General features: G+C 37.8%; 2 protein-coding genes across 3 annotated transcripts; one reads left to right on the top strand and one right to left on the bottom strand.

The window, feature by feature from the left end:
* The first annotated feature begins 580 nt into the window (after positions 1-580).
* On the top strand, positions 581-3,593 carry LOC102617245 (eukaryotic peptide chain release factor subunit 1-3). Of its 2 annotated transcripts, none has more exons than XM_006468895.4 (2): positions 581-771; positions 2,059-3,593. In XM_006468895.4, exon 2 carries the CDS (start codon positions 2,098-2,100, stop codon positions 3,409-3,411), a length of 1,314 nt encoding a protein of 437 aa, XP_006468958.2. In that variant the 5' UTR covers positions 581-771; positions 2,059-2,097; the 3' UTR covers positions 3,412-3,593. The 2 variants fall into 2 exon arrangements, with proteins under 2 accessions (XP_006468958.2, XP_024950372.2); XM_025094604.2 differs by lacking the exon at positions 581-771 and adding an exon at positions 824-1,544.
* Positions 3,594-4,449: 856 nt separating this feature from the next.
* On the bottom strand, positions 4,450-14,625 carry LOC102615660 (acetyl-coenzyme A synthetase, chloroplastic/glyoxysomal). Its single transcript, XM_052435089.1, has 18 exons — positions 13,615-14,625; positions 13,356-13,499; positions 13,091-13,246; positions 12,872-12,994; positions 12,612-12,780; positions 12,022-12,104; positions 11,678-11,779; positions 11,505-11,593; positions 11,301-11,391; positions 10,788-10,901; positions 10,497-10,573; positions 10,322-10,400; positions 10,107-10,175; positions 9,820-9,995; positions 5,821-5,877; positions 5,518-5,608; positions 5,240-5,338; positions 4,450-4,817 (listed from the first exon to the last, which is right to left on the bottom strand). Exons 1-18 carry the CDS (start codon positions 14,023-14,025, stop codon positions 4,632-4,634), a joined length of 2,316 nt encoding a protein of 771 aa, XP_052291049.1. The 5' UTR covers positions 14,026-14,625; the 3' UTR covers positions 4,450-4,631.
* Between the last annotated feature and the right edge of the window lie 131 nt (positions 14,626-14,756).

Consider the following 14,756-nt stretch of genomic DNA (forward strand, 5'->3'; position numbering starts at 1 on the left):
TTTCTCTTAAGAAAGTAAAGTAAGAAGTTGGCGGCAAATTATTATTATTATTATTTGGTTAATTGTGTGAGTGGTTTGGTGCAAATTAGTTTGATGAAATTATTTAAGTTGATAAGGACCTTTGTTTATTCAAATCAATTAGAATTCTGTGAGTGTTAGTCGACTTTTAATAGGTAAAGTCGTTTGAGTTGGCATGGTTTGAGATTTTATTTAGGTTTCTATTTCATAAAAAAAATAGAATCATGCTCCCAAAACGCCAACATAATAATAATAATAATAATCAAGAGTAGTTGAGGCCAAAATAATACCATAAAATTCGTAGTATTCTTTTTTTTTAAAAAAAAAAGAAAAACATGTTTTTTTTTTCTTTTTTTGGGATGTGAAGGTAAAAACAGAAAAACCTATTAAACAAAAAAACAGGTTTTTTTCCTTTTTTTTCTTAAACATTTTTTTTTAGGTAAAAACAGAAAAACCAAAATATGCCGACAAAAGGAGGGAGACTATTTTCAAGAAACGAAAAAGAAAAGGCCAAAAAAAAAAAAAAAAAAAAAAGAATAACACAGGCAAACTAGTAAACAGTGGGCTGTAGTGTTCGTGGGCCCGGTAATTAGAGGGAAAACAAGGTTCCCAATTGGAAAACCCTACCCTGCGGCCAAGGGACGGGATTCTTCTCCTTTAGAGATTTGTCATTGGAGGTCTTTCTTGAAGGAAGGAGAGTGACAGAAGCCGACTTTTGCTGCTGCGCCGTCGCCGATTACCTCTCTCATCTAGGTTAACCGACAGACCGCAATGCTTCCTTCTTCTTTTCATTTTTTAGCAACTCTACTCATCGAGTCTGTTTCATCTGCGGCTGATTCGATTCTCTCTTTCTTTTTTCACTTTCTTTAATGGATTAATTGATTGTTTTCCGATTCGTTTATTAAAGCCACATACTATTCACTGCTCCTCCTCACTTGCATCTGTGAAGTTCGTTTCCACGCGTTTACTTCCATTTTTTTAACGTAATCAAATTTGATTCGCCAATTGCTTATTGTTTTGCTCAGATCTTGTCGGTTTAACACTCTTCCTTTGCATTTTTTTTGTAATTCAGATTTTTTGTTTTTGTCTCATGTTATGAATTTTAATCGATCTTGCTTTTTCATTGTTTCATGATTTAATTGTGTGCGCGCGCACTTTACCAGGGGTTTCCCAATGATGAATGTTTGTTTGTGTTAATTAATTAGCCGGATTGTGCTTGTGGTTTCTTGGCTTGTTGGATTTTCGTCGAAAGTCATCTTTTGAACATATACATATACGTATAGAGTCTTTTTCATCTAGAGAACCCGATTATTGAATTTGTTGTAGAGATGGTTTCAATACTCTGGTTGTGGGCTTTTGAAGGTTGTATTAAAGTTGAATTTCCTTTCAAGAATGGCATTTTTAGTGGTGGTGGGGGACTAGGTTATTGATTTGGTTCTGGAACGGCTCGTGCGCAATGAAGTGGATTTGATTGGTTCCTTGTCCAGTTTTTGTGGTTTCTTATAGAGATTTTCTTGTATTTACTGGTATGTGCTATTCATCTAATGTTCATGCCGGATAGCTTTGGTGTGTTTTTCAGTATGAGCTCTTTCATTACAGTCCGTTGCATATTAAAATGAAATTTTGTACCTATTGTCTAATTTTTTGTTCCTTCTAAATCTGTTTCTATTGCTCTTTTAAATAGATCTTGGTTGTGGGAACATATTATAATTTATATTCTTATCAGAATTCGTATTTAGTAATTTACTATGCTCATAGTTTCTTATGGAATTTATGCTTGATATGGGGCTCAGAACATTTTTTGTGGTTAGTTCATTAAACTTTTTACTAATTTATGCTAGTGTTGAATGATTCTGCTTCTGCTTGAAAATAAGGATGCATAATTGCATGGGATAATGTTGATTAACATGCAATCATAGCTAATATAATTGGGTTCATCACAGTGTGGTAATTTCAAATACTTTTTGCTTTGTTCTTGGACTTTTGTAATTTCAAATTCTCGTACCTAAACTTGTACATTTTGTTTCTTCCCTTTATCAGATTATATCACCGTTTCTGCAGTTTCAACCAGTACCCACAATGTCAGATGGTCAGGAAACCGATAAGAACATTGAGATATGGAAAATCAAAAAATTGATCAAGGCACTGGAATCTGCAAGAGGTAATGGAACCAGTATGATATCCCTTATTATGCCTCCCCGTGATCAAATTTCTCGGGTCACGAAGATGCTTGGTGATGAATTTGGAACTGCTTCAAACATTAAAAGTAGGGTCAACCGTCAGTCTGTTCTGGCTGCTATTACTTCTGCTCAGCAGAGGCTGAAGCTATATAACAAGGTTCCTCCCAATGGGTTGGTGCTTTATACTGGAACAGTTGTTACTGACGACGGCAAGGAAAAGAAAGTGACAATTGACTTTGAGCCTTTCAAGCCTATAAATGCATCGTTGTATCTCTGTGATAACAAGTTTCACACTGAAGCCTTGAATGAACTCTTAGAATCTGATGACAAATTTGGGTTTATTGTCATGGATGGAAATGGCACCCTATTTGGCACATTAAGTGGAAACACAAGAGAGGTGCTTCATAAGTTTACTGTTGATCTGCCGAAGAAGCATGGAAGAGGAGGGCAGTCAGCTCTTCGCTTTGCTCGTCTTCGGATGGAGAAACGGCACAACTATGTGAGGAAGACAGCAGAGCTTGCTACACAGTTCTTTATCAATCCTGCTACCAGTCAGCCCAATGTGTCTGGGTTAATTCTTGCTGGTTCTGCTGATTTCAAAACTGAGCTGAGCCAGTCTGATATGTTTGATCCTCGTTTACAAGCCAAGATATTGAATGTTGTTGATGTTTCTTATGGTGGGGAAAATGGTTTTAACCAAGCAATTGAGTTGTCTGCAGAAATCTTATCAAATGTGAAGTTCATACAAGAAAAACGTTTGATTGGAAAATACTTTGAGGAGATTAGTCAGGACACTGGAAAATATGTGTTTGGTGTTGATGACACTCTGAAGGCTCTGGAATTGGGTGCTGTAGAAATCCTTATTGTGTGGGAAAATCTGGATATCAATAGGTATGTACTGAAAAACAGTGCTACTGGTGAAATTGTTATAAAGCACTTAAACAGAGACCAAGAGGCCGATCAGAGCAACTTCCGCGATGCAGCCACATCTGCTGAGTTGGAGGTTCAGGAAAAGACATCTTTACTCGAGTGGTTTGCCAATGAGTACAAACAGTTTGGTTGTACGCTTGAGTTTGTTACCAACAAATCCCAGGAGGGCTCACAGTTTTGCAGAGGGTTTGGTGGAATTGGTGGTATACTTCGCTACCAGCTTGACATAAGATCATATGATGAGCTATCTGACGATGGAGGTGTTTATGAGGATTCTGATTAGAAACAAAAAGCTAGCAGAAGGATCTGTGAACGTTTGTACGAAGTGTGATGAATTTTTGTTGCTACTGCATTGTGAGATTCCTAAAAAATAATTTGGGATATTACTGCTTTTGACTATTTCATATTTTGGCTGCCCATCTGTTGGATATGAGATTGATTTAATCAACATCTATATTCATTTAATTTTGCTGCTGAAACAGACAGGTGGGTGTATAAAAATGCTAAGGATTATACGGTCGTCCTCCGGGCAGTCAAGTGTTTAATGTGATTCCAATTTCCATATCATGAATTTACATTGTTTTTGAGATGATATGTTGAGTAACTTGTAATATAGTGATTATTGTCCATGTTATGATTTGAATTTGGGCAGCATTTCGTGGACTGATCACTTTTTTTTAACTGTGAATGATTCTTTTGTGCCCGCAGGTATGAAGTTGTTATTGTCTGAGTCGTCTATTGATCAGACCACAATCTTGTATTTTGATCCTATTTAGGTTTGCTGAAACGCTAGATGATTTATTGCACTAAAATTTTTCTCATTTTCAAGGTTCTCATTTTTCACTCGCATGAATACTGCGATTTTTCACTTTGCACTCCTAACCACATTATTATTATATGCGGTCGAATACTACACTTGTACCAAAACTCGTGGTTTCCAAGATTCTCAGAATGAGCTTTTGGAACACTGCAACAAAAATCTCGTGTTGGGTTTTAACACGTTCGTAAATAAACAATAACATTAACAATATATCACAAGCGATGTCGAACCCAATTTCCATTAATATTAGGGCAAAAATGTAAAGGAAAAAAGTATTGTGATACAAGTTCCTAACACCCTATCGGTATGTTATGATTTGAAGAAATGTTAAGGAAAGGAGGAAAGGGAAAAGAAATAAGGGATAAAGAGACGGTTTCATGTTAAACCAAATTGACTATCTTTTTCCCTTATTTTCTATCTCCTCTCCTCTCCTCTCATTTCCTTTAACCAAACATGCATTAAAGAAATTTAACGTGTTGAGAATGAAGTAAATAGAGAACATGAACAAAACCAGCTCGAATTATTTTATTGACGACACAAGTTGAAACGAAAAAGTTTGAAAAGGGACCAGAATGTGTGAATGAAAAAGAATAGCGGTTGCTCATGGTAACTTATGCTCCGGGACAATAACTATAATAAACACGGTACTGATGGATGCGCTACAAAAATGCAGATTAGGATCTTCAGCAATCAGCAAGCGCAATCAGTTGATCGACCACACCTGGATCTGCAAGTGTGCTAGTGTCTCCCAGTTCATCTAACTGGCTGGAAGCAATTTTTCTCAGAATTCTCCTCATTATCTTTCCACTCCTAGTTTTTGGAAGGCCAGGGGCCCAGTGGATTTTGTCCGGAGCCGCAAATGCTCCAATCTGAAATGTGCAACGATCAAGAAGCTTCAGTTTATATTCTAATTGATGAATATACAGGCACTTTTCTCTATTATAGCAATATAAAATTCAACATGCAGTTAGACGAACTGCATGTTCCAACAGTTTCAAAGATCATTCTATTTGTCAGAACTCAAATTAGCATGGAGGATCAGCTCTTATTAGACGAAAAGATCAAGACAATTGTTTCATGGATAAACATGAATTGATTTTGACTATAATAACTAGGTAGTATGAGAGTTTATAGGTCCAGTTGAGGAATTTTCTTAAAAAGGGAAAACAGCTATCTGCGATATGATTGATAATGGCAGTAAGAATGCAATGATCAGCATCCAGACAACATATTTATATGCTTTTGAAAGGCTTGTCTTCAGACTGGAGAGACAATTGGGTTAGACAAAAACCTGTTTTCTCACAGCAAGAACAAGGCTCTTCCGGAGTTCTTCACTGTAAGGAACACCCTCCACAAGAGTAACAAATGCATATATACCCTGTCCTTTTACCTATTGGCAACAGAATGTAGAAGTTATTTATTAGATATGTAGGACACAACCATCTGCATCAATTAAAATTATTTTAAACATGAAAACTTGCAAGAACAGAAGTCACTTTATCAACTGTACAATCCCCATTTTTCCCATTTCTCCCCACACACACACACACACACATGCCTGAAGTATACCTCATGCTCAACACCAACCACAGCCGCTTCTGCACATTGGGAATGAGAAACTAAAGCAGATTCGACTTCTGCTGTGCCAATGCGATGTCCACTGCAAACATCATTGGGCATCATTCAAAGACAGCAAAAATGGCATACAAAAAGATCCACACGTTCCTCAGACATACATGTGTATGACTCGTGAGTGAGAATGCATAGCATAGTTTGACAGCTTAAACTGGTTAGTCAATGATAACTCATTTTGCAAGTTTGTTCAAAGCAAATGGGTTGACAGCTGATAAAGCTGAAAATTTTAAAAATTACCTAACGTTGATGACATCATCAACTCGTCCGGTGAGCCAGTGGTATCCATCCTTGTCCCTGAAAGATAGATCCAAGGAACAAAACTAACCATCACAGTCCACTTTACAGAAAACATAGCATGCAAATCCTAAACATAGCATGCGAATCCTAATATACACTTCCAAGGTATGGGCACTTCACTTTCAACGGATTAGATCAAACACCAAAACATAGTGTTGAAAATAAAGATTCAAAGTTAGGATTTATTTGTAATCTAGGCTATTTTAGGAATAAGTTAAATTATAATGGGAAGATTCATTAGGATTCTTTCCAGATTTTATTTCCTATTATTTAGGAAAGGATAGATATAGTCTCCTATTTTCTCTCGTATTTTGCTGTATATATTCCCTGTACATACTGTTCTGGAAGGTAAGAAAAAGAGGAACCAATTCACGGTTTTCTTCATGGTATCAGAGCTAGGCTCTAAACCCTAGTTCTCCTATCAGCCGCCATTTCCTTCTTCTCATCTTGCCACCTCCATCCAAATATGTGTGTTTTTCAGGACTTGGATTCGGGGAAGACGATTGGCAGTGCTGAGCTATGTTCTGGACTCTATCTACTCAAAAGCGATCAATCCTCCTTCATACAAGATTCGAGAGCAAACTGTGCCAAGTCCAATAGTCTGTCAACTAGTTATCCTCATTCTATTGTTAGTCCAAATGTCAATAACGATAGTGAAATTGTTCTGTTACACTATCGATTAGGTCATCCTAGCTTCATGTATCTCGCAAAAATTTTTCCCAATCTATTCATTAATAAAAACCCTTTATCCTTTCATTGTGAAATTTGTCAATTTGCAAAACATACTCGAAATGTTTATTCAAGTGTTAAGTATAAGCCTTCTCGTCCATTTGCTTTAATTCACAGTGATGTGTGGGGTCCCTCAAGAATTAAAAATGTTTCTGGGGCTCACAGGTTTTTGTCATTTGTGGATGATCATACTCGTCTCACTTGGGTGTTTCTCATGAAAAATAAATCCGAAGTTAGTCAAATCTTCCAAAACTTTAACGCCATGATTCAAACCCAATTCAATACCAAAATCCAAGTCCTTAAAACCGACAATGCCAAGGAATATTTCAAAGACTCCCTCAGCTCATATCTTCTCCATAAAGGCATTCTTCACATCAGTTCTTGTGTTGACACCCCACAACAAAATGGGGTCGCTGAACGCAAAAACAGACACCTTCTTGAAGTGGCTCGCTGTCTTTTGTTCTCATCTCATGTTCCTAATTTTTTCTGGGGTGAAGCTGTTCTCACTGCAGCCTACTTAATCAATCGAATGCCTTCTAGAGTCTTGGGGTTTCATTGCCCAAGAAAAGTTCTTCTCAATTTCTTTCCACACACTAGGACTGTTTCAGCAGATTTACCACAAAAAATATTCGGTTGCACAGCATATGTCCATGTTCACTCTCAACACAGGACCAAACTTGATCCCCGATCTCTCAAGTGTATATTTTTAGGCTATTCTCCACATAAAAAAGGATACAAATGCTATTCTCCTCACACCAGAAAAATATACATTTCCAGAGATGTAACATTTGTTGAAAACCTGCCTTTCTATTCCAAAACTGCTGTTCAGGGAGAGGGGAATCTTCTTGGCAATCTTGGCTGGAAACCCCTCATGAAAACCCTCATAACTCAACCACCACACACGATCAATCTATCCAACAGCCACAATCAGCAATCCTCCCAACATCTTCACAGCCTTTTGAGTCATCTGAGTCCTCCCAACCACAATCAGCCGAGTCACCCCGTCATCCATCAGCTCATCAACTACAGCCTCTAATCTCACCTCTTCCACAGCTTGCTGTTGATAATCTCAATGTTTATAGGAGGAGAAGAACTAGAGAGCAGATAGAGCAAGAAACTCAGCCACATGTCCAAGAAACTGAACCAAATCCAAGCTCTTGTGAAGACAACACAGGTATGGATAGTCTTGCCTCGGTTGAGTTCATGGTTCCAAGTGTTGATGATTCTAATAAATCAATTGCAGAAAGAAAGGGGGTTCGAAGTTGCACCACTCATCCAATTGCCAAATATGTCTCATATGATGGTTTGTCCTCATCATACCGAGCCTTTGTTTCTTCTTTAGATAATCTACATGTTCCCAACAATATACAAGAGGCTCTCGGTCATCCTGAGTGGAAGAGCTGTTCATGAAGAAATAAATGCTCTGGAGAAAAATGATACATGGGTTATAACAGATCTTCCTGCAGGGAAACGACCAGTTGGATGTAAGTGGATTTTTACTGTTAAATACAAGGCAGATGGAAGTGTTGAGAGGCTCAAAGCTCGTCTTATAGCTAAAGGGTTCACACAGTCATATGGGATTGATTATCTTGAAACCTTTGCTCCGGTTGCGAAGCTCAACACCATCAGAATCTTGCTCTCCTTAGCAGTAAATCTAGATTGGTACTTATACCAACTAGATATAAAAAATGCGTTTCTCAATGGCGATCTTGAAGAAGAAGTGTTTATGGAAGTTCCCCAGGGTCTTGATCTGAATCTTACTGGAAATAAAGTGTGCAAGCTCAAGAAATCTTTGTATGGGCTTAAGCAATCCCCTCGAGCATGGTTTGATAGATTTGCGAAGGCAGTTGTGAGACTTGGTTACACTCAGTGTCAGGCAGATCACACTCTATTCCTTCGAACCTCACAAGCAAAGAAGATCTCTCTCCTAATCGTATATGTTGATGACATCATTCTTTCAGGAAATGATGAGGAAGAACTGAAGTTGAAGAAACAGCTAGCTCAGGAATTCGAAGTTAAAGATCTAGGGAATCTGAAATATTTTCTTGGGATGGAGGTGGCAAGATCTAGAAAGGGAATTGTTGTCTCCCAGAGGAAATACACCCTGGACCTACTAAAGGAGACTGGTATGATTGGGTGCAAACCAGTAGATACTCCTATGGATCCCTACAAGAAACTAGGCTTAGTTGAGAATAGTATTCCAGTCAATAGGGGGAGATATCAAAGGCTGGTTGGTCGTTTAATCTATCTCTCACATACCCGTCCGAACATAGGCTTTGCTGTTAGTGCTGTGAGCCAATTCATGCACAATCCTACAGAGGAACACATGGATGCAGTCTTTAGAATTCTGAAGTATCTGAAGATGACACCTGGAAAAGGATTGTTTTTCAAGAAATCAGAATATAGGAATATTGAGATCTACTCCGATGCAGACTGGGCTGGAGACGTCACAAATAGAAGATCAACATCTGCTTACTATTCCTATGTCTGGGGAAATCTAGTAACCTGGAGGAGTAAGAAACAATCAGTTGTAGCTAGGAGTAGTGCAGAAGCAGAGTTCAGAGCTTTGGCAAATGGAATCTGTGAAGGAATTTGGATAAAGCGTGTACTCAAGGAACTCGGTGTGTGCAGCCCTTCATCCATTCTAATGAGGTGTGACAATCAAGCAGCAATCAGCATCGCTAAAAACCCAGTGCATCATGATCGAACCAAACATGTCGAGATTGATAGGCACTTCATCTCAGAGAAGGTCACTAGTGGAAGTGTGGAACTAAAGTACATTCCAACTAGACAACAAATTGCAGACATCCTTACTAAAGCACTGCCAAGACCTAACTTTGAAGACTTAAGTAACAAGCTGGGTTTGTATGATATACACACACCAGCTTGAGGGGGAGTGTTGAAAATAAAGATTCAAAGTTAGGATTTATTTGTAATCTAGGCTATTTTAGGAATAAGTTAAATTATAATGGGAAGATTCATTAGGATTCTTTCCAGATTTTATTTCCTATTATTTAGGAAAGGATAGATATAGTCTCCTATTTTCTCTCGGATTTTGCTGTATATATTCCCTGTACATACTGTTCTGGAAGGTAAGAAAAAGAGGAACCAATTCACGGTTTTCTTCACATAGCATGCGAATCCTAAATCAAGATCACATAAAACAGTGGTTACGTATTAATGATTCTCTCAACACTAGTAGGAGCTTACCTGCTGCAGCCATCACCAGTGAAATAATATCCTGGGAATGGCTTAAAGTAAGTGGTTTCGTATCTTTCATGATCACCATAAAGAGTCCGAAATGCACCAGGCCATGAGCTTTTTATGCAAAGATACCCACTGCACTCGCCTTCAATTTCAACACCCTTCTCATCTACTATGACAGGCTACAGTTGGATCCAAAGAAGAAAATGATAGAAAAAGGGCAAATGATCAAAGCAAAGAACATAACTTACGTATTAGATGGTAAGATCAATAAAAGGTTTTTCATCTCAGACCTGAACCCCAAAGAAAGGAAACGTAGCAGAACCAGGCTTCTGCGGCCAGGCACCTGGTAACGGAGTAATCTGCCAGGTAGCAGGGTTGAAATATCATTAATTAGATTACTGTCATGGAGAAACAGCAATGTGTATACACAGCAGAGAAATCACCATATAATTTCTTCTAGAAAGTATGTGCAACCTGGGAAATTCACAGAAGAAAACATACTTACCATGAAGCCACCAGTTTCAGTTTGCCACCAAGTGTCGGAGATAGGACACCTTGAATCTCCAACTACATTGAAAAACCACCTAAAAGAAACAGGAGGGTATTAGAAAATTCTTTTAAAGAAATATGCTTACACACGTTGACTTCTGCATAAGACAAAATAAAGAAGAGCTAAAGACCTCCATGCACTTGGATTTATAGGCTCGCCTACACTTCCCAAGACCCGTAAGGATTTGCGGGAGTAGCGGGTAACATACTGCATAATCAACAATATTTGACGTGAATATGAAATTAATGAAAAGTAACTTGAGAAAAACTCCTCAAAATTTTCTCTCCTTCTCTGATCACTTGTAACTGGGATAGGTATTATTGAGTAGTCGCTTATCATGATTAAAAAAATTTGCTGTAAATGATTTAAACCCCAAGTAAGCCACAGATTTTTCACATGTAAAATTAGATAAATTTCATACCTCATTGCCATCACGCATGAGAGAACGCACCAAGGTCGGTGCAGTATAGAATATTGTCACCTTGTATTTGTCAACAATGTCCCAACTGCGACCAGAATCAGGATAAGTTGGAGCCTGCAGATAACATAATGAAGCATCACTACTATTAATGATGCCACTCAGTTTCTTCAGAATCAGAACTTAGAACCAAAACATAGCGAACTCATAATTTATTCTCTATGATTACAGTCATTAATAAAAAGTTCTATACTGATAAGGTACAGTATTACTGAGTATTGCGGCATTACAATAACAGTAAACACCTAAAAACAACATATTTAGATGAATTTTAACAGTCTTCAATAGAATGCTCTTTCTTTTGGTTATAAACTCTATAAATTATGTATGTCTTCATCTTGCCTATTGAAAACTGTCTTCCCTAGTCCCACACTTAAAATTATCAGTTTATAATCCACTTTCCCATTGCACAAGTGAACTTTATTAAACTATGTTCATGAGTTCTTTGGTCATTACCCCTTCAAAAACAACTACAGAAGCTCCATTGAGCATGGGTCCATACGTGACATAACTGTGCCCCGTAATCCAACCACAGTCAGCTGTACACCTGTATGAGAAAAATGAAAAGTGTTTTAAGTCTCATCATGTATCAACAGATCACTGAGCAGCTTTAAACAGAGAAAGTTACAACATTCAGTATGAGCTGAGTCTGAAGAGTACCAATAGACATCAGAGGGCTTGTAGTCAAATGCATACTTGAACGTTGTTGCTGTGTGCACCATATATCCTCCAGTTGTATGGAGAACACCCTTTTTTGGAAAATCTACATTAGCATAAACTAAAGAGATAAAGAAAGAAAGAAAAAAAAACTTAAAACTAAGGCCAACAAGTACCTTTGGTTTTCCTGTGCTCCCACTAGTATAAAGCAAGAACAAAGGATCTTCGGCATCTACCCATTCTACCTCACATTTAGTTGGATATTTAGGGACAACATCCTAGTATACATTCATCACTTGTTAGCAAACATAAACTCTATCTTGAAACATAACAGGTAGACTCGTCAAGCCTAAAGCCATTCAGTTAGCATATATCAAAAGATTTTCATCTTGCATTAAGAAATTAATTTATCTACCATGCAGTAATAGCATGAAATAAGAACATCACGGAATAGACTGCAAGAATTAGAAGTAGAAGCATTCTACCATTCATGGTAGAGGAATGGCAATGTAATACCAACCTGCCACCATATGTCCCTTCCGTCTTGCCATTTGGTGTTTTCCCTTGTCATGGCCGATTGGTTTTCATAGGTTAAGCATACATCTGGTCAGAAGGGAAAAATGAAAATGAGCAGTTATGATGGGAGAGAACTGTAGTACGAGATTAATTTCTACTGATAAGTCACTGTAGCTTCTGAATGGATAGGCTATTATAGTTGGTGAAAGTAGCCACTCTGGGAAGTCAAGCTGATTCGAGACCAGAACAAGCCAGCAAGTCAAAAAATATAGGGATTGGACTCGCTAATACCCAAGAAAGTTCAATCTGGCATGCAAGCCGTTTTAGTTTCTTTGTTCAATCAGTTTGGCAAGTGGCAAGCTGTTAGATAAGGCAAGCAAAACAATGCATAATAAAGTGATCTCAAGCCTTAGTATAGCAGCCTGGTTAAAGAGGACCAGTTTGATAAATATTATTCCTAACATTATATCTAAAGACAAAAAAATTTTACTAAAAAGGTCTATTGCTTAGTAAACTTCCTTAGTGAACTTCACATGAATGACAGGAGATATCTTGTTGTTCTAATTAAGAAAGCAATGACATTAAAATACACACCTACAGAGATCCCACTTTTGGCACATTCGTCAAGTGCAGCATCAACTATGTCCTTGAGGTGGATGGCCTTAGGACCTCTCTTAACAGCATTACTAGTAATTACAACTTTTGGCTTGCAGTCCATGATTCTCTGTGCAAGAGAATCTGAAGAAAATCCAGCAAAGACAACCTGAAGGCATGTGAAAGCCAATTGAAATGCAAATCTTTCAGAAATAACCAAGTAGAAACATTGATAAACTAGAAATATAACCAATAATTACCGAATGAACTGCACCAATTCGAGCACACGCAAGCATAGCAATGGGGAGTTCCATAAGCATGGGCAAGTAAATTATAACAGCATCACCCTTTTTAACACCAATATCTTTCAAGTAATTTGCAAGCTGTGTAGTAAAGATCCGATAAAATCAGCCTCGGCATTGACTCACAAAACCAAGATAAAATCAATTAATCAGTAGAATAAAAAGAATAACTTAGACCTGGCAAACTTGTTGAAGCAGCTGGGTGTATGTAAGAGTACCATCAACACCCGGATCATTGGCTTCCCAGTAAATGGCAACTTTGTCACCCAATCCTGCTTCAATGTTTTTGTCCAAGCAATTGTAGCAAATGTTGGTGATACCACCCTTGAACCACTGCCAAAATGCAGAAGAAAACCAACCTCCTATTAGCATAAAAGAAATACCATTTTTGGATCAATTCCCAGTTCTATTTTTCGATGGGAGAATAACATTTTTTAAGTACCTCAATCTTGACATTGCCTTTCCTAACATCAAGATTCTCAGAGCAAACTCGCTGACCCCATTTCTCCTTCCAATAAAACTCCGAAGCTATATCGGCCCAAAATCCAGCAGGGTCCTCAACAGACCTTTTGTACATTTCCAAATACTAACCCAATAACAACAACAACCGAAAAAAAGGCAAATGCCAGTCAGGAACAAAGAAAATAAATAATGTGAAACCAAATTTATTTAAAATGCAAAAGAAAAGGGAAAGGAGCAACCTTTTGGGGCGAAGGGACCAAAGCCTGGCGAGAGAAATCATCACTGGGTAAAACAATATCATTTTCCTCAGAAGAGAGAGCTTCCCCCAATATGACAGCGCTGAACCGAGAGATCTTACCAGCCCCAGATGGGAAACTCGCCAAAGACTCCACATGCCTCAAGAAACTCTCTGTTTTCATCTTCTTGCTATTGTTTCCGTTATTGTTGTTGCAGCCAGATGATGCCATCACCACAGCGCCGCCGCCGCCCGACTGTCTGATTAATTTCAACGGTTTTGAATAGGACGAAGCTCCGACGGTGCTGCCTCTGCTGGCTCCTCCTCCAACTCCGAGGTTGCTTAAACAAACGTTATTATTATAATAATAATAATAATAATGTCCATCGACGTGGGGTTGACAGGCCATAATCATCTTATATAATTTTCCTAATTACAAATAGTTTTTATTTTCTTTTATTTTTAAATTAAATTTTAACTTAATGATATATAGTTATTACTTATTACGCAGCAAGAACATTAATTGAATTTCAAATAAGTGATTCATGCTACTTCCAGTCCGTCTATCGCAAGTAGTTTTTGAACGCAACCCAAAGCTTTTTTAATTTCTCATCCTCAAAGTCTTTTAATATCTTTTTTTTTTTTTTTTATTTCATAACTCTATCACCTGTACAAATCATATATAAATATATAGATATAATAAGATAATGAACACTAATTACGACAATTACGCTTTTTGGCAAGCAAAGCTAGGAGAGGTGGCGGATTAGCGTGTAGCGTTTGGAAGGAAAGAAGAGAAAAGTCAAAAAGAAAACATTTTATAGTAAGAAAGTCAAAATTGCCGGGACATTAAACAATTATTATCGTACCATCGCAGCACGCATCGATCGACTACTGATTCAAAGAGAGAAACATTTTTTGAGTAAGTGGGGATTTTTTTGGCAGTGGCTACACGCACGCGCCGGTCTAGAAAGGGCTGGACTGAGGGAGGACCGGTGACCAGTTTTATTTATGTGAAGGGGAAGAAACCTGGAATTAGATGTTCAATTTTTATTTATTTATTTATTTATTTATTTTGTGTAGCGATGATTACGATGCTGGAAGCCGATTTATGTCCACGTAAAAATGGTCGTGTCTTCTTCTTCT

The sequence above is a fragment of the Citrus sinensis genome, chromosome 2 (assembly GCF_022201045.2).
Source record: "Citrus sinensis cultivar Valencia sweet orange chromosome 2, DVS_A1.0, whole genome shotgun sequence".
Taxonomy (NCBI): domain Eukaryota; kingdom Viridiplantae; phylum Streptophyta; class Magnoliopsida; order Sapindales; family Rutaceae; genus Citrus; species Citrus sinensis.

What these genes read in the sequence shown, in the direction of transcription:
- LOC102617245 (XM_006468895.4), top strand. Translation starts at nt 2,098, where the DNA reads ATGTCAGATGGTCAGGAAACCGATAAGAACATTGAGATATGGAAAATC.
- LOC102615660 (XM_052435089.1), bottom strand. Translation starts at nt 14,025, where the DNA reads ATGATTATGGCCTGTCAACCCCACGTCGATGGACATTATTATTATTAT. An exon ending in CTGTAGTTGTTTTTGAAGGG is followed by an intron (nt 10,902 to 11,300) that starts GTAATGACCAAA and finishes TGTTATCTGCAG; the next exon opens with GCTCCAACTTATCCTGATTC. An exon ending in CTGAAACTGGTGGCTTCATG is followed by an intron (nt 10,176 to 10,321) that starts GTAAGTATGTTT and finishes GCTACCTGGCAG; the next exon opens with ATTACTCCGTTACCAGGTGC.